Source organism: Anabrus simplex, chromosome 2 (genome assembly GCF_040414725.1).
Source record: "Anabrus simplex isolate iqAnaSimp1 chromosome 2, ASM4041472v1, whole genome shotgun sequence".
NCBI classification, from domain to species: Eukaryota; Metazoa; Arthropoda; class Insecta; order Orthoptera; family Tettigoniidae; genus Anabrus; species Anabrus simplex.
This window is the reverse complement of record NC_090266.1, coordinates 827,381,152-827,403,463: the sequence shown is the minus strand read 5'-3', so window position 1 is coordinate 827,403,463 and position 22,312 is coordinate 827,381,152. Positions and strand designations below refer to the sequence as shown.

Here is a 22,312-nt window from a genome sequence, read left to right as displayed (position 1 = left end):
GAATGGCGGTTGACGTGGCGTGCGGGGCTGTCAGCGCTTGGCGGCGGATGCGCCGATCCTCGCGTGCTGACGTCACTCGGGCTGCGCCTGGACCCCTCGCACATGCCACATGTCCCTGCACCAACCATCTTCGCCACAGGCGCTGCACTGTGGACACATCCCTATGGGTATCGGCTGCGATTTGATGAAGCGACCAACCTGCCCTTCTCAGCCCGATCACCATACCCCTCGTAAAGTCGTCTGTCTGCTGGAAATGCCTCCGTTGACGGCGGCCTGGCATTCTTAGCTATACACGTGTCCTGTGGCACACGACAACACGTTCTACAATGACTGTCGGCTGAGAAATCACGGTACGAAGTGGGCCATTTGCTAACGCTGTGTCCCATTTATCGTTCGCTACGTGCGCAGCACAGCGGCGCATTGCACATCATGAGCATACCTCAGTGACATCAGTCTACCCTGCAATTGGCATAAAGTTCTGACCACTCCTTCTTGGTGTTGCATTTGCTCTGTCAGTCAGTGTATTTGTTGCGTGATAACCTACATATGCCTACGTTCGGATGAGGAACATAATCATGTTAAGTTGACTAGTGTGGTAATATTATTGTGTAGCCCAGTTAGGTATACTGAAAAACTTGTAATATCGGTTACTAATCAAGATAAAATTAAAATCCCGGAAGTGGACAAGCATCTTGATTTACAAGTTTCATTTCCATATTGATAGTTCACTAATATATAGATAAGAAAAGGTTCCACCTTATCAATACAATTTTATTACTAACTACAGGACCGGTTTCGACCGTAAACAGACATCAGCTGTACATTGATACCTTTACATATGTCAAATAATAGTTAATGTCCCTTTCTAAAAGGAGAAGCCATGGGGAAGCATTATGTCCAAGCGTCCAAATTGGGCATGTTTGAGAGTAAAATGGTTAATATAATACAATTCAGGTACTTTAGGTGTGGAGTTATCTTTTAGGCCTAAAATTTGTTTGTGGAACTTAACTTAAACTTAATTCTAAATTACAAGTACATTAAACACTTTAAAATACATAGTGCTGGTTAAAATCACATATTAAAATACACACTACATGTTAAAATCCTTTATAATAATGCCTATTAAACACTTTCGTTAAAATGAATTTATACGTCTTGCGTAAGTCTACGTTCTTGTTTTGAGTCCAATATAGTTGCAGAATAAATCAGTGCTTGCGTTCATAGGCAGTGCTCTCTTAGGATGTCGTATTTTGTGTTAAAATGTCTCCACTTGTATGGGTGGTAAAATCCTCTATTATTAACAAATCCAGTATATAGACGGAGGTAAATATGTGCAGCTGTGATTGGTATTATCTTTAAGTATTGGAGTAAATTGTGGTCTAGGTTGTGCGTAAGTATTCTGATGCAGAGTGGTGGCTCCTTCCTCGTCTATAACTGTGTGCTGATACAGTAGAACCTCGATAATTCGAAATCGGTTAATTCAAAATTCCGCCTAATTCGAAGAAGCACTCGTTCCCGGAAACATGGGATACACGTCGGGGACTTGAATTGCAATTATTGGGATATAGGAATTTGATTATTATTAGCTAACTACTAAAAGATCGAGGGTGCGAAGTGTAAATTATGGACAGTTGAACTACCTACTCAGAAGTACAAATGATTGGAATACAGGAATCAGTTGATTTTTATGTATATTTTCTTGGCTACACTATACCGTAGGTACACGAGTAATCCCTGCTGCTGAATAATGTCCTCACACTAATTTTAGGAAGGATAGTTTTGAAAAAAAAATGAAATGAACTAAAATTTCTTCCAGTGAAAGAGTAACATAGGCATAAATAAATATTTCACATCGCTCCTAGAGTTCCACGTGGTCTTCTTGCAAATATGAACATGACGGATATAGCTACTTTGCCTGAACATATTTAAGATTATAAAAATGCATTATCACTGCTGTAAAATATATTTGCCATGAAAATTGGCAAGTAGGCCTTCGTATGTGACAGGTATTTCATTAATCTGAACTTGCAATAGGCTCGATTCACTCTAGATCGGAAGATTCTTTTTCTCTTGCATCACTAGAATCCTCTCCTAAGTTACTTACAAATTCATCACACTCCACGTCTAAAACACTTCTCACACGAGATCTCTCTTTACTCGGAGAGTAAGAAGACTAGTGGTGGATAATTATTTTCGTGCATTGTAAACACTTGAAACAGACTTACTTACCTGCGAACTTGTTGTTAGTTTTATGATACAGTAAAACCTTGTTAATTCGAAGTCATAGGGACGCAAAATTGTGACTTTGAATTACATTATTTCGCATTAACCGCCAACACGTAATTCAGAAATGCCGACCCTTGCTGCGTCACAGAATTTTCTGCGACCTGTTGCTGCATGCAGTTAACATTGATTCACAGTTTAAACCTTTCAAATGCCATTAACAAAAAAACAAAAAAATATTTACGAAATGTATCCAACAAGGCACATTTACAGTATTCAAATAATGAACTTGGATAACTCGCTGGCAAACATAACCTCACGCAACAAAATTAAAAGGAAAAAAATTATCAAAGACGAGGAGAAATCTATGCTGGCTCCCCTGTGCAAATGTTTTATTCATTGGATTACTGTACTGTATGATTTTAGATGACTTGTACATGCAAGGAAAGTACCCGATGCCCTTAAAACACCGTGGCTTATCAAACATTTATATCACGAGGGAAGGAAGTAGGAAGTCTCTCACTTCCGTCTGCATTGCAACACAGGACAGTGACTATTTCCCGCCATGGCATTAATGCAGTCACCTTGGTTCACAATTTAAATCTTTCAAATGCCATGGGAAAAAAAAACTATTTCCGAAATGTATCCAACAAGTTGCATTTACGTTATCCAAATAAAGCACTTGGATAAATCCCTGGCAAACATAACCTCATGCAACGAAAAGAAAACCAAGATTCAAAGACGAGGACAAATTATGCTGGTTCTCTTGTACAAGTGCCTTATTCTTTGGATTACTGTGCTGCTGGCATTATTAGATGCCTTGTACTTGCACGGACACATCGTGGCTTATCGAACTTTCCTATAACGAGGGGAGGAAGTCTCGCTTCCATCTGCATTGCAACACAGTACAGTGCCCCCATCTCCTTTAAAACTGTAAGTCCGTTTGATCTTGCCATTTAATAAATGCAGTTTCATCGGCATTGATAATATTGTTCGGTGCGTACCTTACGATCTGATTATAATTATGAACCACCCCTTTTCGCGAACTGTTGGCATTGCCAGTGTTCGCAGATTCTGTTTCTCCGCACACTGCCTGCTACATGATATTGTGGCGTTGCTTAAAACGCTGAATACTAACGAATTACGATCTCACTCAAACTTAGCAACTATGAAACACACTGTAGACACACTGAAGCGAGTGAAAGTGCGGAAAGCTACTCCTGCACGTTCTGGAAGGCCTTTGCCTAGACGTCAAGAAAATTCAAATTTAAATTACTCTGTAAAAACTATTCTTTTTAATGTAAAGGCAATTTTGAATTAAAAGTCTGAATTGTTTTCCGTTTAAATATGACATATGGGGGCAGTTTTCTTCCATCTGTGGTTACGCAAAGCATAACTGTACACCCAATATCGAGAACTATGTGAACCAGGAGCGTGTTGCCAAACTTAATGCAAATAAAACCTGCACCCCAATTTTGTGCCTCAAACCTTTTTTAAAAATATGCGGGAATTATTCGCGTAAATACGGCACTCTTTTTTGACGACTGTAACCAACAATGCAATATTTAAATACAAAGAGCGACAATAATCAATAACAGTACGACTGTCTGTGGGTTTATTCCAGTCTGATAGTGTTGACTGTTGCTGCCAGTAGTGGTTCCTGAGAGCGCTTGGTTTAGCTGTTGCAGGTTTGGCGTTTGTTTTGTTGTCTTGCTGCATACTGACCATGCAGAGGATGACTATTGTCCGTCTCCTGCTTTGGTAATACCAAGATAGTTGGTCAGTTATTGGACATTATAAATTTTCCAGCTAACTCATTCCTGGTTGCCAGCGTTTTGCCCCAGTGTGCTAAATTGGGTTCATTAGTTGGTGAATAGCAAATCTACAAAGACACATGGCTAGTGCATACTGTGGACGCCATTGCGTAGGCTACTTGGAGCCACCGACAGTGCCAATGCACTATGAGAGACTATCTCATTTTAAAAAAAATTGATGCCTGCCTGGCCATCAGATAATTCAGGTATAGTCTTCTTAGAGACTTCTTGAACCGGGCGAGTTGGCCGTGCGGTTAGGGGCGCGCAGCTGTGAGCTTGCATCCGGAGATAGTGGGCTCGAACCCCACTGTCGGCACCCCTGAAAATGTATAAGTAATAATAATAATAACTTAAATGTTTCCACCTTTTCAATACAATATATTCACAAGATTACAAAATTATACGGTACTAGTTTCGACCCATCTAGGGGTCATCATCAGCCGTATTGGAGCAAAGATCATTTGTGGCGAAATCCTAATTTACCCTTTTCACACCAGGCAAATGCTGGGGCTGTACCGTAATTAAGGCCACGGTTGCTTCCTTCCTATCCCATCCTTGCAATAAGTCTTATCTGTGTTGGTGCGACGTAAAGAAGCAGGTAGCAAAAAAAACAGAGAGAGAGACTTTTTAAATGGCATATGACGTCTTGGTATCCTTCATGAGTGAATGGGATACTTTCAATAGCAGAGTCCAGTTGTACTTGGAACTCCTCCCAGTTAGCTGTATTGAAGTGGTAAGTGAGGTTGACTAGGTGGGTACAACGGGTGAATGCCAGCAGTGATTTTACATCACCAGGCGGAGTGGTTTCGCCTTCTGAGCACAACTTTTAAGGATTGATCCTAGCTCACTCTGGTGGTATTTGAAGGTACTCAAATACATCTGACTCGTGTCTGTAGATTTACTGGCACGTAAATGAACTCCTGCGGGACAAAATTCCCGCACCTCAGCGTCTCCGAAAACCATAGAAGTAGGTAGTGGGATGTAAAATTGATATTATTTTTGTTGTAATTTTACACACATTAGGGCTGTGTTGGATGTGTGAAAAATAACACATTTATTTGGTTTGAGTTTTTAGGTTACTGCTGCTGATGATTATGTCTGGGTATGTTTAATTAGACTAGCACCTGCTGTTGGTAAAACTTGGGCTGTTTGGAATTGTACACTGTGTTCATGTCATTAGCTTCTGCCCATCGTGCAACAGCTTCCCCATTTTCATCCACCTTAATCTATCACCAACTCGTACTGCAGCTGTTAAAGTTGCCTACAATGATCTTAGCTTCTTCACCGGGCGAGTTGGCCGTGCGCGTAGAGGCGCGCGGCTGTGAGCTTGCATCCGGGAGATAGTAGGTTCGAATCCCACTATCGGCAGCCCTGAAGATGGTTTTCCGTGGTTTCCCATTTTCACACCAGGCAAATGCTGGGGCTGTACCTTAATTAAGGCCACGGCCGCTTCCTTCCAACTCCTAGGCCTTTCCTATCCCATCGTCGCCATAAGACCTATCTGTGTCGGTGCGACGTAAAGCCCCTAGCAAAAAAAAAAAAGATCTTAGCTTCCTGGTTGTTGAAATTTGCACATTCTGAAAACATAAATTGTTTTGAAGGTGGCTGATAGTGATATTACTGTGATGTCTATGGACAAGATGGGCAGTACAGGTCTGCTGAAGACTGAACTGCCGCAAACACAACTTGGGCGATGAATAGCCAAATGCATTCTTGGCGAAGCTTGTGTTCATTGGTCAACAGAATAGTGGGTCTCCTTAATGCAAAGGATGTCATGCTTGGTTCTTCGGTGCAAATCTGCCAATATTTCAGCTTTAGTTATGAGAAACCTTTTATATTCAGTGACACTACGATAAGATCTGATTCATTTTGCCCTGGAAACAGAAATAGTATGTGCGCTCATTTTAATAGTCTTCAGGATACTTGGTATCGAGAAAGCTGACCCTTCTACCACCCAGAGTATGCCATGGGGAGGCTTTTCTTATGTACCTGTATACAGTCTTTGAAACTTGTCTGCCGGTGAATTTTATTTCTCTAGCACGTAATTCATGTAATGATGAATTGCCCTCGTTTGTCTTTCTTGCTCTATTTCCACAGTCTGAGCTATATGGTTAAGGTAAGATTCTTAGAAGGCTCATTGTGAAAAGTGCTACTGTTCCTGATGGGAAATTCCTGCCCCTGGTAGTGGCTCTTCTTTATGCGGCAGTTTTACACTCAGTTGATGCAGTGGTTCTTTCCACACTTGCTATCGGATCTCTATATCAATGGCGACTATTTGGGAGCATTTCTGTGATGCGGCTAGGGATAGTTTCCATATTTTCTTGCATAATTTATGCACCACAATATTTTTGGTTCAAAGTGGGGGTGAAAAAATATTCACATATTTGATTCGCCCACTTTCTCAATGATTCATTGCACAGTTCCAGATGCATTTTAAAGTGAAGATGTCATGTAGCAGATTTCCTATTGCAAAACCTGGCAATTCAAATATGGTGCAACTTTCTGTTATCACCCATCAGGAAATACCACTGCACCGGTTCAGTGAATGAGTTGACAAGTGACTCTCTATTCCAGTCTGGTGCTGGGTACATGCGTGTTCTGTGATCTCAGATTTGTTTTTTTAATTCACTGTGAGCAAGCATTAGAGTAATACTGAATCGTATAAACTCATTGTGGTCACTTACGCTAAAACACATGGGAACAGGTCACCGGGCTGCAAGTATTAAGTGTCTCATTGCAACGTGGGCTACTGGTGGAAACTGAAAACTGAACTGCAAGTGACCAAAAAGCAGCAAGTTTCTGCAAGCAGAAGAGGATTTATATAAATGTGATATCGCTACACAACATTTGGATATATTTTTTCTCATAACATGCTTTATTTTAAAGGATGAGAAATATCTGCTACACTTCGGATCAGTGTCTCAGATTTTAAGGTTAGCTGAGGCTGGATGATCCATTTTATGAAGCGAAATAGACTTCCCCTTCGAATGATTTCAACTAAAAAGTAATTGATTTTCAGCACTTCATGATTGGGAAGCAGAAAATGACAAAATAATTGTCTTCCCAGATGATAGGAAATGGCAGATCAGATACCAGTCATTTTCGATATGCCACAAAATCAAACATTCAGTAAGAAAGGACAAAGAATGTTACCGTACACAGTACTGGAAGAAAAAACAGCAATGTTTGCAATGCTTGGCTGTAGCAGCTGATGACGAAAAGCTTCCACCTTACGTCATTCTGATACGAAAAACAATGCTGAAAGTAAAATTTCCGCTAAGGTTCCATATTTGTATCCAAGGAAAAGAGTGATGGATACATAACTCGTACAAGGTGGGATATAAACAGTTTGGACAGTTTTCATAGCCACATGATGGAAGACAGTAAGAATTTATTGGAAACTATGAAAACAGATTTTGAATAGTTTTGTGGCAGACTGGCATTGGTACTTCAACCCAGGAACATTTCAATAAATAAACCATTCAGGGGCAGTGTGCAAAAACTCTATTGGTGCTGGTTGGCAGAAAGTGTGCACAAACTTATTCCAATAGGCAAGATTCGGGAACCACCCGTGGAACTCCTTTACAAGTTGATATTGCATGGTTGGGACATAATTTCTTCAAAGGTGATTGAAAAGAGCTTAGAGAAAACAGGGTTCCTGGATGTTAATACGGGAGTGAAGATGACTTCTTGTGGAGAGATGGGAGCAGTGGTTGCCACAGCAATTCCTCCTGCAGTGCCAGTAGTGACGTCTAAGATGGAAGGCTATAGAAGACGAGAAGTTTTGCCAGTACGTCATTGTTACTTACATTATTGGTACTTAAGATGATTCATATTTATTTTTCTACAGGTCATATTATCAGCTAGTAATGGGAGGGATATTTTCCAGTGTATGCACTTCAAACCTGTCTGTCCAGCTTGCCTGATGTATTCTATTTGACTGTTCAGAAGAAAACTTAGGCAGGAATTTTACAACATATGTCTGTAACTGCAGATGAGTTGAACCAGTTTTGTGTATAGTATATTTCATGGGTGCAGAAATGTTCTCTGAATTGAGGAGCCACCAAGGATCCCACCAACCTGATACCTGGAAATAATCTAGTTGGGCTACTTAGCGTTGCCTTTGGTATTACTTTTTCTAATCTAAATATTTAAACTGTGCAGAAATATTAAATTAAAAATATATAGTAGGACTATTAGCTGTAAACGGTCACTGCTTGACAACTCTGTCAGTTAAAACCTTTTTGTTTTTTTCATCTTCCAAGAATTTTGAACTCTTACGACTCATTCTGCATGCACTGTATTATGTAGTTTTCACAGTTTTCACATATCGCAAGTTGTTCCGTGAAATGTTCTGTCAACATTGAGATCTTGCCAACACCATAATTTTCCAGATCAGTTCCAGTTGGCTATGCAGAGCTATCAAATATGGTTGTGCACTCCTCTACAGTCCCTTTAACCAAAAATCATCTTTCCTCCAACTATTTGACACTGTGGCTAGTCAGGTTTTCTTTTTTCAAATCGACAGCAGAACTAGCAGTTGGCCCAACACCCATCAGCTGTATTTCTTAGAAAGTGCCACTAATAGAGGTATTTCATACAAATTTATCTTTAAACTAGAAGGACCCATTGTTGTTGGGACAGTCACATAGCATGTGCATGATTTTTTTTGTCCACTCCTCACATTGTTCCCAGGATTCTGAGCCACACAATTGTGAATGCCTCTCCGTCAGCGGCATGAAAAACTGCACATCTTATCACTTTTAACAAACAATACTATGTTGCTGTTTGAACAGTCCCAAGTTCCAGAGCTGGAATGACCAGGCTGTAGATAGCCGTGAATACTCCTCTGTCGTAATCCATTAAGTGTGTACACAGCTCATTCCAGTGAGCACCTCAGAGCAGGGATCGAATAGCTGGAATACTTTATTGAACCAGTGTGTTACGTTATCAGAAAATTTATGAACCAGAAGAATGGCATGCTAAAAGTTATATAACTCCCCAGCTACTTCCCGCCATTATTCAGGCAGGCTGTTTTACTTGGGAACCAGCAGTAATCCCATCCATCTGAGACTAGTGGCAGCAGAGGAGAGACAGCAGTTCACAATGAACAATAGTCAATGCAATGTTGTCGTTGATCAATTTTATTGTAGGCCTTCACATTGTTTTCTTCCAACTCTGTGATATTAGGGCATCCTTCTTTCATGACTTCCTCTTGTTTTATTCTTCAAGCGATTGTTCCTTTACATTTTATTCCTAATTTTTATAATCATCTTTACAATTATCCTTTTCGATATGGGCAGATGACCACGTGATTTTACACCTTAAGGCAGTTGTGACAAAAAACCATCACCAATGAATACGATTGAGCAATATTTCCATATTAGTAATGCTCGGGATTGATGTAGACCAAGCAACAAAATTAAATTCATTCTATTATCATGGTTGGTACGGTAAAACTGTTTAAGACAAGCATGATCGGAAATTGTATTCTCTATAGTTGTTGTTATGTAGTACAGTAGAAGTCTGTTATAGCGAGAATTCATAACAGCGAAAAATTTACTTGTTATCTCTGATTCTCATTATATCCAGTTTTTTCGTAAAAGTTGGGGGAAAACCCATAGACATTAAAATTGGTATGAAACGGCAATCAGTTTTTTCAAAACTTGCATTTTCATGGATGATATCCACACTATGGCTTACTAGTTTGTTATTTTTCGAAATTCGATACTCTGTGAAAGTGTGTGTTTAATTTCAATCTTCTGAAAGAAAAAAAAATGTAGTATCACTCCTGAGGCCTCTGTGGCAAAGGTTTCAGTTTTCTTCTTCAAACAGCGCCACCTAATCGTATAAGCGTCATGAAAACATTTCAAGCGCACATAGAGAAATTATAACCACTTTGCTACGAATTTACATGGGAGGAATGTTCTGAAATTTAACTAGATGCAAGAAAATATAAACCATCCTCAGAAATCAGTGATATATTCTGTCATATATTGAGGTGAATCACTTGCTTAATTTCAGTATATAACGTTTGCTTCATTCTTTACTTCTAACGAGTTAACTGCTAACGGCCAAGTCATTTTTGCGTTTATTATGAAAACTTGTTAATCCTCTTTCATTTTGAATTTCCTTTTAGAGAACAGCAGTCAATGGGTATTACTAATCAACTCCGACATCACTTTTGAATGTCGACGAGAGAGCTCGCAAGTGTTCATGGTGAAAAAACGATACTGTTTGATGATCAGTCACATTTTATGGTAAATGTTTGTTTTTCTCATTCAAACAGCATTGCCTAACTTAACATGACCGTAGTATATGTATAATGAAAACATATTCCAAACGCCAGTAGAGAAATGATAACATCTCGCTATAAATTCACATGGGAATAGCCTCTCTAAAATTTAACAAGGCCCAACAAAACGTAAACTAACCTCTGAAATCAGTGATGCGTTCTCCCATATCTTGACGTGTGTTGCATTCTTACTTAATTTCAGTGTATAGTATTAAAATTAGGCGATCATTTACTTAGCATTTATTTCTAACGAGTTCACAACTGCTATCGACCCCGTTATTTACGTATTTGTTACGAAAACATGTTTTCTTCTTTCTTTGTTTTTTTCTTTATGGAACAGCAGTCGACAGGTATTACTAATAGACTCTGACTTCGCCTTTGAATGCCGATGAGAGAGCTTGCTAGTGGACATAGCGAGGAAACTATACCGAAGATTATTGATAGCTTGCAATATAATGGCTGGGCGCATAAATATCGGTACCGGAAAAAAAAGTGCTTACTTAATCGCTTGTAATAACGGATGTGTCGGTGTTCAGGCTCTTGCTGTAACGGAAGGATAATACACAGTTTAATGTAGGAATTTTGAAGGGACAGAAAATCTGACATAAGGGGGTTCTCATCATATGCCGTACTCGCTATAGCAGACTTGTACTGTACTTATTGATAGGATCAATAACATAGGTATTAAAAAATTAAATTTTAGGCGCCTTCCCAAAAATTACCACTTCATCCAACGTTAATAACCTTCTTTATAGCCTAGACTGTAGTGCCTTATTTCCTGACTTTACATACCAATTTTCAATAAATTTGCTCACACATTTTCTCGTGGCTTGGCGTTGACATGGACTTAGCAGCAAAAATAGAAATTCATGAATATGATATGGATATACATTCCCCTAGGAAACCTGAATAATTTGTCCCAGTAAATTTATAATACCAATACAATGGGTTCGTTATTGGACATTATACATTTTCAGGCTAACTCATTCCTGTTGCCAGCGTTTCGCCCCATTGTGCGTAGAGGCCACTGCATAGGCTATTTGAAGCTACCGGTAGTGCCAGTACACTATGAGAGACTTTGTCTCTACGGTATGCACTAGCCATGCATCTTGGTATGTGTGCTGTTTATGAACTGATCAGCTTAAATTAGCACACTGAGATGAAACGCTGGCAACAGGAATGTGTTAGCCTGAAAATGTATGATGTCCAGTAATGGACCCATTATATTGGTATTATTCATGGATATCTTGGTTATCATAGTGAGTACGGTAAAAATGTATAAGACATAAACGATTGGAAATGTAATTCTATATAACTAGTTATGTAGTATTTATCGATAGGACCACTAAAAAGAGATTTTTGAGAATAAAATTTTTGGCCTTTCCCTTAAGTAACATTTCACATGGATAAAATTATTTCTAGCCTATATTATACAGCCTTTTCCCCAACTTTACACACCAATTTTCATTATGATTATGATGATGGTGATGATGATGATTGTTGTTGTTATTGTTGTTGTTATTATTATTATTATTATTATTATTATTATTATTGTGTGTTTCACAGTGTGGGTTACTGTAGTCACGTCCTAGTTCGTGAACCATGGGCAACGGCTGAGTAGCCTAGTAAGTGGTTCTGAGAGTCGGGATACCAGTTACTATGGAATGGGAGCGGGCATCTCGGACATATTCTGAGTCATGGCACTCCTTTTGCTCGGGCGGCTAGGACCATACAATTCACCGGTGGTCCATAGCCCGTTAGAGGGGAGATCCTCACTTGGACTATGTGCAAGTAGGGTAGCATCCTGCTTCATGAATTTACCGAGCTCAGAACATTTTAAGCGAGCCTCGGACCTACGGGAGTAACAGTCCCACTCCCATTTGACAGGCGAGGGACTCCTTGGAAACAACTTGGCAAACGAAATGGAATTCGATGGGGGAGCTATCAGTATTAATGGGGCTTATGGAAGAAGGAAAGTAGAACTGGCTGAGTCAGCAAAGAGGATGCATCTGGATGTGCTAGGAGTAAGTGATATTCGGGTAAGGGGAGATAACAAGGAAGAGATAGGAGATTATAAAGTGTACTAGACGGGTGTTAGAAAGGGAAGGGCAGAGTCTGGGGTAGGGCTCTTTATCAGGAATACCATTGCATGCAACATAGTTTCTGTTAGGCACGTATTGAGCGAATGATGTGGGTAGATTTGTCAGTTGGAGGAATTAGGACTAGAATTGTCTCCGTGTATTCACCATGTGAGGGTGCAGATGAGGATGAAGTTGACAAGTTTTATGAAACATTGAGCGACATCGTGGTCAGGGTCAACAGCAAGGATAGAATAGTGCTAATGGACGATTTCAATGCGAGAGTTGGGAATAGAACTGAAGGATATGAAAGGGTGATTGGTAAATGTGAGGAAGATATGGAAGCTAATGGGAATGGGAAGCGTTTGCTGGACTTCTGTGCTAGTATGGGTTTAGCAGTTACGAATACATTCTTCAAGCATAAGGCTATTCACCACTACACATGGGAGGCTAGGGGTACCAGATCCATAATAGACTATATCTTAACCGACTTCGAATTCAGGAAATCTGTTAGCAATGTACAAGTTTTCCAGGGATTTTTCGATGATACAGACCACTATCTGATCTGTAGTGAACTACCCAGTCTTACCATAAATACTGCCCCCAACTTTTGAGGGTGGCTATACTTCCACCCGAACGAGGGAGCGGCTACAAAACCGGTATCGTGAGGTGTGAGTTATTGTTGGTTGAGCTGCAGAAGTGTACAGTTGTCAGCTCGAAGTTTTCAAGATTGAATGGGGGGAGTATGAGAATCGTGTGGCCGTGATAGTGTTACACAAGGTAGGGCAATTACCAGGGGAGATTTTCAAAACCCTCCAGAAGCTGCAAATTAGTAAGAAATTTGTTTACCACACTACAATCGATTTGTTGAGGTTGGAACTGAGAGAGATCTCCCGCGGCAAGGAAGACCACGCACAGTACGAACACCAGAACTCATCAAAGCAGTGGCGGCTCGTGTGCGACGAAGTCCGGTAAGACGACAGAAATTGGTCGCTTGTGAGTTACAGATATCAAAAATGTCTTATGTCTCGCACGTTAAGCATTGACCTGGGACTCCATGCTTACAAACGATACAAAGGACATCTCCTGACAAATGAACTGAAATGCCAGAGGCTCCTAAAATCAAAGCGCTTACTTAAGCGTTACGCGGCTTATGGTCATCGTCGAATCCTGTTTATGGGTGAAAAGATTTTTCAGTGTTGAGACGACTTTCAACACCCAAAACGACAGGGTATATGCCCATTCCTCTAGAGAAGCTGGTAAAAAGGCTCCAAGGATCTGGAGAGGTCATCATCCCTCATCAGTTATGGTGTGGTGGAGTTTGAGCTTCGAGGGAGTCAAAACTTCAGCTAAAGTGTACAAGGAGACAGTGCTTGAGGGACTGGTCAAGAATCTCAACAACACCCTCTTCCATGGACGGAACTGGAGCTTCCAGCAGGACTCAGCCCCAGCGCACAAGGCACGGGCAACCCAGCAGTGGTTGGAGGCAAATGTTCCTGATTTCATTTCCACTTCAGATTGGCCGTCTGCAAGTCCAGATTTAAACCCTTTGGACTACAAATTGTGGTCCAAACTTCAGGAGATAGCTTGCAAGAAAAGACATCACAATATTGAAAGCTTAAAGCAGTCTCTTCGGAAGGCAGTTGCAGAATTTCCAGTTGGTATGTTGTGTAATGCCATTGATGAGTGGCCACAAAGACTTAACGGTCTGTGTGTGTGCAAATGGTGGCCATTTTGAATAATTATTTGTGGTTATGGTTCATAATGCATCTATGTAACACTTGTTATTAGGATATTAAAATACCTCAAACCATTTTTGTGTCAATTTACTTAAATGTTTGGGACAGTATTTATGGTAAGACTATGTAAGTATCTCTAGGCCTAGGGTAGAGAAAGTGAAATCTGTCTGCAAACGGATAAGGGTAGAAAATCTCCAGGACGAGGAAATTAGACAGAAGTACATGGATATGATTAGTGGGAAGTTTTGAACAGTAGACAGTAAGCAGGTTCAGGATATAGAAAGTGAATGGGTGGCATACAGGGATGCTGTAGTAGAAACAGCAAGGGAATGCGTAAGAACAGCTGTGTGTAAAGATGGAAAAAGGCGAACATCTTGGTGGAATGAAGAAGTGAGAGCAGCCTGTAAACGTAAAAAGAAGGCTTATCAGAAATGGCTCCAACCAAGGGCCGAGGCAGACAGGGATTTGTACGTAGATGAAAGAAACAGAGCGAAACAAATAGTTGTTGAATCCAAAAAGAAGTCTTGGGAAGATTTTGGTAATAACTTGGAAAGGCTAGGTCAAGCAGCAGGGAAACCTTTCTGGACAGTAATAAAGAATCTCAGGAAGGGAGGGAAAAAGGAAATGAACAGTGTTTTGAGTAATTCAGGTGAACTCATAATAGATCCCAGGGAATCACTGGAGAGGTGGAGGGAATATTTTGAACATCTTCTCAATGTAAAAGGAAATCATCCTGGTGGTGTTGCGAACGGCCAAGCTCATGGGGAGGAGAAAAATGATGTTGGTGAAATTACGCTTGAGGAAGTGGAAAGGATGGTAAATAAACTCCATTGTCATAAAGCAACAGAAATAGATAAAGTTAGACCTGAAATGGTGAAGTATAGTGGGAAGGCAGGGATGAAATGGCTTCATAGAGTAGTAAGATTAGCTTGGAGTGTTGGTAAGGTACCTTCAGATTAGACAAAAGCAGTAATTGCACCTATCTATAAGCAAGGGAACAGGAAGGATTGCAACAACTATCAAGGTATCTCATTGATTAGTATACCAGGCAAAATATTCACTGGCATCTTTGAAGGGAGGGTGCGATCAGTCGTTGAGAGGAAGTTGGATGAAAACCAGTGTGGTTTCAGACCACAAAGAGGCTGTCAGGATCAGATTTTCAGTATGCGCCAGGTAATTGAAAAATGCTACGAGAGGAATAGGCAGTTGTGTTTGTTTGGTAGATCTAGAGAAAGCATATGACAGGGCACCGAGGGAAAAGATGTTCGCTATACTGGGGGACTATGGAATTAAAGATAGATTATTAAAATCAATCAAAGGCATTTATGTTGACAATTGGGCTTCATTGAGAATTGATAGCAGAATGAGTTCTTGGTTCAGGGTACTTAGAGGGGTTAGACAAGGCTGTAATCTTTCACCTTTGCCGTTCGTAGTTTACATGGATCATCTGCTGAAAGGTATAAAATGGCAGGGATAGATTCAGTTAGGTGGAAATGTAGTAAGCAGTCTGGCCTATGCTGACGAACTTGGTATTAATGGCAAATTGTGCAGAAAGCCTGCAGTCTAATATCTTGGAACTTGAAAATAGGTGCAGTGAGTATGGTATGAAAATTAGCCTCTCTAAGACTAAATTGATGTCAGTAGGTAAGAAATTCAACAGAATTTAATGTCAGATTGGTGATACAAAGATAGGACAGGTCGATAATTTCAAGTATTGAGGTTGGGTGTTCACCCAGGATGGTAATATAGTAAGTGAGATTGAATCAAGGTGTCGTAAAGCTAATGCAGTGAGCTCACAGTTGCGATCAACAGTGTTCTGTAAGAAGGAAGTCGGCCCCTAGACATAACTATCTTTCCATCGGTCTGTTTTCAGACCAACTTTGCTTTATGGGAGCGAAAGCTGGGTGGACTCAGGATATCTTATTCATAAGTTAGATGTAACAGACATGAAAGTAGCAAGAATAATTGCTGGTACAAACAGGTGGGAGCAATGGCAGGAGGGTACTTGGAATGAGGATATAAAGGCTAATTTAGGAATGATTTTGATGGATGAAGCTGTACGCATAAACTGGCTTTGGTGGTGGGGTCATGTGAGGTGAATGGAGGAGGATTGGTTACCTAGGAGAATAATGGACTCTGTTATGGAGGGTAAGAGAAGTAGAGGTCGACCAAGACGACTCAGTTTCTAACGATTTAAAGATAAGAGGTATAGAACTAAATGAGGCCACAACACTAGTTGCATATCGAAGATTTTGGCAACGTTTAGTAAATTCACAGTGGCTTGCAGACTGAACGCTGAAAGGCATAACAGTCTATAATGATAAAATATTATTATTTATTTACATTTTATGGTTTTCATTGGACCACTCTAGCCAACTTTATACAAAGAATTTTTCAGTTTCTTGTTAGCCCAGTACTTCTTCATTCTCTCTGATCTTATCCTTTCTTCATTGGAAATCACCCTTCCTATTGTCTGTTTGTTGATTCTGATTTGCAGTCTGGTTTGCTTGTCTGTGATTTCTTGATTTTGTCTGTTTTGTTTCTTAGGTCTTCCACTGTAATTTGTAGTTCATCCATATGTTCCTTCATTTCTGTAATCCACTTAATGTTGCACTTATTATTCCGTAATTTTTCTACTATTCTCCTGATGATCCTGTTCTCTGGTGTCCTGATTAGATGTCCAAAAAATGAAATACATTTCTTCCTGATTGTGCTCATTACTGGTTCTATTTCCTTGTAGACTGTTTCATTAGAAGCTACTCTCCAGTGCTTTTTGGTATGATTTGTTGATGCACTTTCTAATGATTCTTCTCTCTATCTTGAGTATTTTGTCTATTTGTGCAGTGTTAGTTGTTTTGAAGATGGTTTCGCTTGTGTATTTCATTTCTGGTTGAGTGACTGTTTTGTAATGTTTTAATTTTGTTGCTATTGACAGGCCCTTTTTGTTGTAGGTATTTTTGGTGACATATTGTGCTCTGGTCAGTTTATTTATTCTGTTATGCCATGCTGGCTTTTCATTGAGGTTATATGATATGATTTCTCCCAGATATTTAAATTTATCTACAATTTTGACTTCTTGGTCTCCTATGGCAATTTTGTTTATGAGTGGTGGGTCAGTAAACATGATTACTGTCTTTTCAAAAGATATTCCAAGATCAATTTTCTGTGCTATTTCCTGTAGTAATATAACTTGTTGTCTGGTTTCCTGAATATTGTTGGACAAGAGAGCAAGGTCATCGACAGATCCTAGGCAATTTAAACATGTTGTCTTTCGGTCTTCCCATTCGGATGTTCTTTGGGTTACTCTTGTACCATTCCCTCATTAAATATTCCAAGGCACAGTTGAACAGCAGTGGTGACAAGCAATCTCCTTGTCTTAAGCCTGTTTTTATGATGAATGGCTCAGACAATTCCCCTCTGAACTTGACTTTTGATTTAGTGTTGGTTGAGGTGAGTTCTATCAGTTTGATTAATTTTGGTAAGTTTTTTTAAAGTCCACAAAGGTTATTGCAAGAGGTTTGTTTTGCTTCTTGTAATATGCTATGGCTAATTTTAAAGTGATTATTTGTTCTGCACAGCTTCTCAATGGTCTGAAGCCTCCTCAGTATTCACCTAATTCTTCTTCTAGTTGCTCTCTGATCCCCCTGTATAGGTTTCTGGAGAAAATCTTGTATGTGCAGTCTGAGAGAGAGAGAGAGAGAGAGAGACCTCTGTAATTATCTGGATTGCTTTTATCTCCTTTTTTGTGGAGTGGGTGGATTATGGCTGTGGTCCAATGTTCGGGGAACTTTTCTGTTATCCAGATTTTTGTTAGGGCCATGTGTAAGGATGTTCGAACTGTATCACTGGCATATTTCCACATTTCTTTCTTTCTTTCTTTCTTTCTTTCTTTCTTTCTTTCAGCCTATGGAGGGCCATTTTACAACGGGGAAACCTGGACTAAGGGTTATGAAACAGTGTCCCCAGTTTGGAACTGGGTTTATAGTCAATGTGAAAATAATATTCGATAATTGATTTTCAAGCCATCTCACCTAGAATTGCAACTGAGTTTAAAAGCATCCAACAAAATTTATACCATCATAAATGCCCATACCCCTACTAAAGAAAAGAATTTTCTGACACAGACTAGGAAAGAAGTGGAAAAGTTTTGGGATCTCCTTGACCAAACTGTAAACCAAATAAATATTAACAACGTTAAGATCCTATTAGGGGACTTCAATGCCCAGCTCGGAAGAGAAAAGGAATACCGAGATATCATTGGGAAATGGGCTCCACATAAACATACAAATAAGAATGGTCAAAGACTTGTTGAACTCTGCAAAGAACACAAACTGATCTCGAAGTCCACCTACTTCAAAAGGAGGCCCAACAAAATTAAAACTTGGAAACATCCTGATTGGAGAAAAGGGGAATGGCAGCTGGATCACGTATTTATGGGCAAAACCTTCCACAGAGAAATCTACAATGTTAAAGTATTAAGAGGAGTAGATATAGGTTCAGATCATTACATAGTAAAAATCATAGGTTACATAAGTAAAACACAATTAAACACTCATATTTAAAAACACTTGGCCTTGACAAGATGAAAGGTCCAAATATCTGAAGCCTTTGGTTTTTTTTTCTTCACTGTCACTATTTGACTTATCGTGACATGAAAGATGCATTATGTGTAAAATACCACCTGGAAAATTATCCCAAAGCAAAGGGATCTTAAAGTTTCTTGATTAAATAAATGAAAAAACTGTACAACTAGGCAATTTTTTTTTTTGGTGACATTCAACACTTCATGTGCAGGAATGTGATAATGGCTTTTCCCAAGTTATTACAAAGAACACACATAAATGAGCACTTTCAGATGTTTTTCTAGTCAGACCAGATGACATGGTTATATCCTATGATGTAATTCAGGGGATTAGTGACCACAGTGCAGTGGTACTCGATCTCTCGTGGAGAACCTGTAATACGAGGCATGTAGGAATTTCTAATACTATTTGGTGCTATATGAGGGGAGACTCCGTAGGTTTTCAAAACTATTTGAGATTGTGCTATACTAATTGGTTAAAGGAGGGCAAGGGGATGGACGACATTTGGGAGAATGACAAAAATCTTTTCAACAGAAGAAATAATAATGATGCGTGTAAAGCGGAGTATAGAAGTTTGGTGAAGCTTTTGCTAGCAGAAAAAGTGGCTTAAAAGAAATATTTTGACAATATCCTAAATGAACATCAAAATTCCTGGAACCCTTCAATCTTCGTGTGTGTGTATATATATATATATTAATGTTATTTTAATCTAAGAAAAGTCGTAAGATTTTGAAGGGGTGGAAAGGTGGAACTTCCAAACTTACAAGTTGGAATTTGTTTTATGAAATACAGTAATACCTCATTAAGACGTTTCTGCAGGGGACAAGGAAAAAGAACCTGTTAAGCGAGAAAACATACTATTGAATACAAAAATAAGAATTATCTAATAAGGATATGGGAACTCTTGATACGGTTTTTCCTGACATAATGGGATTTTACGTCTTATATCTGCGGATATAGTGGAAACTGTATGAGGAGAGCATTAAAAGGTGTGAAAAACACGAGAGAACAAATATGAAAACTTATTCCGCTGGGGCTTATAAAATAATAGTGCACTGAAAAGTGTTAAAAACATCAAACAACAAATATGAAAACATTAGAACGGGTCCCATAAAAATATCGAAGTATTATTGCAGATCACACTCTTTATAAAACAAAACTTGTAAGCTTTTTATTTCGAACCAATTGGTTATTAAACATTTTTCTGATCACACACGTAGACAATGACTTGGAGGTTATACATGGCCATGTGCGACTCCAACAGAATGACTTTGGCCGCCATTTTGCATTGAACGAAATTTCAACCGACCGAGACCAATTCGAGTGATTCGAGTCAAAACTGGAAGATGTGAGTATCAACATTCACGCCAGTTCTGCGCGCTTGAAGGTATGGATGCCAGTCGACTTGCTGACACTTCATATTTGGTCTTCGTTAGTAAGGAATTTCACGACTTTTCCCGTATCCATAGTTAGGCTATCACAAGACAAATATGCACCACGTTGGCCAACTTCACACAATGATGTGATGATCGCGCGACCAATATTCGTTACCCGGTACAACTAAACACGAAATACATTTCTAACTTCTGAATGGAATGCGAAATACGTCAGACTCGTGTTATTTTCTAGTTTCACTGCTAACCGGTAAGCAAAACTAAGCATTTCTGAGGCTAATGGCTTGCTCCCCAAAGGTGCAATTTATCCTGTGAAGTTCAAGAATTCAAATCCTTTTCCCGCTACCACGCAACTGCGGCAAGGGCTCTTACCCGAGTTGAAAATCACGTTCCTTCCACAAAGTGCTAGGAAAAATGTGATTGTACTAAGCGGTAATAGTAAAAATTCGTGACGTGATAAGCGAGGTATTTTTATATAGATTTAGTACGATGAGAATCGGGATTCAAAGATATAAACTTCATTTTTGTTTCCGTATTGAACTGAGATCACAGAGATATGTTTTTTAAGGTTCGAATTTGCAACGTGCTAAGTGGGAAAACTTGTTAATGAGGAATGCACTAACGAGGTTTCACTGTATTTCTACCACAGACAAAGATGAAATTCATTACTTGTAAAAGCTGAGTGAATTCTATTCAAGGCCTCAGACCACATTTAAAATTGATAAGCAGGGACAAATTTTTTTATCCTCTACCGCTTACGCTGTTATTAACTAGCCATAAATGCAAACCATCTGGCTCTTTTTTTTACAATTTGCTTTATGTCTCACCGACACAGATAGGTCTTATGGCGACGATGGTGTAGGAAAAGCCTAGGAGTGGGAGGGAAGCGGCCGTGGCCTTACTTAAGGTACAACCCCAGCATTTGCCTGGTGTGAAAATGGGAAACGACAGAGAGACATCTTCAGGGCTGCTGACAGTGGGGCTCTCGGATGCAAGCTCACAGCTGAGCGCCACTCACCCGCACGGCCAACTCGCCCGGTCATCTAGCTCTATGTTCCTCTGTAAATAAGAGTATATTCAAAAAGGAGTGGACCTTCATCGAAACATGAAAATCTCTTCTGAGCTCACGCAGAATTAAATTTATTTTCAGATTTTGCAAAAGACAAGGTCAACCATCTGTATGAAAAAGTAACTACAACTGAAAGTTGAGGATTGCAGTCTTCTTACAATTATGTATTGTTAGTCTTTAAAGAGAAGTTTGTAAAAGGACTTTACTCTTATGGGTTATGTTACTCCCGTTGATATTACGTATTGTACTGCATTAGAACTTTTTCTTTTTTCTGCATGATCTATTTGATTAATATATGTTTCAGGGGCATGGAAGTGTCTCAGTCTCGCAGCCATACTCCAGACCCTTTGTCCCCTGATCAACAAACACAACCATGTCAGCAATCACAGGTGCAGTCCCCAGCACCAAGAGGTCCTGGACCAAGTCCTACCATGCAGCAGCGAATTAAAGCAATTGGAGTGCCAACTCCACTCGCAATGTCGAGCCCCGTCCGCAGGTTAGTTTCCTATTAAGTATGAGGAGCAGGAGTTTGCTTGTAAAGCAGATATATATATATATATTTTATATAATAAAAATTTGTGTTCAAGCTGAAGAAAAAAAGGCTGAAGACTGAAGTTTTTATTTCTTTTTAAATTTGTGTTGAAACATCTAATTACTTTATGATTTGAAGGTTCTGTCAAGTCATGAGTATTACAGCCACATCTCCTGTTGTTTTAAATTGCCCCAAGCATCTTAGCTTGAAATACACCACTGAAGAAACCAAAGAAATAATCTTCTTGCTAAATGACATTGTTCTTCATGCTGATATGTTTTTGCTATCAGTATTCTTGTCAGATATAATATCTTGGTAAATGTAAATTTTGTTCCGGATGGTTACTATCCGTAAAATTAAGAGAGATTGATTGGGATTTTGCTGTTGACCTTCCTTCAGATACTATGATTTGCCATGATTTCTGCATATCAGCTCCAAGGAAACTGAGGGATTACACTTTTCATTAATGATGTCCCACTGTCTATGCGATGGTTTTAATTACAAATGAACACCAGTACAGTCAACCAATAAAACTACCAACCACCATCATCAGTACCATACAATTACATTGGATTGGAAAATATA

General features: G+C 39.5%; 1 protein-coding gene across 4 annotated transcripts in view; it reads left to right on the top strand.

The window, feature by feature from the left end:
• The window catches only part of Zdhhc8 (zinc finger DHHC-type containing 8), a 297,113-nt gene that overhangs the window by 232,709 nt on the left and 42,092 nt on the right, over positions 1-22,312 (top strand). For all 4 annotated transcript variants that reach the window (XM_067141524.2, XM_068226294.1, XM_068226293.1 and 1 more), the window contains one exon: positions 21,500-21,691. In XM_067141524.2, coding sequence (XP_066997625.1) covers positions 21,500-21,691 — 192 coding nt within the window. The remainder of the gene's footprint in view (positions 1-21,499; positions 21,692-22,312) is intronic.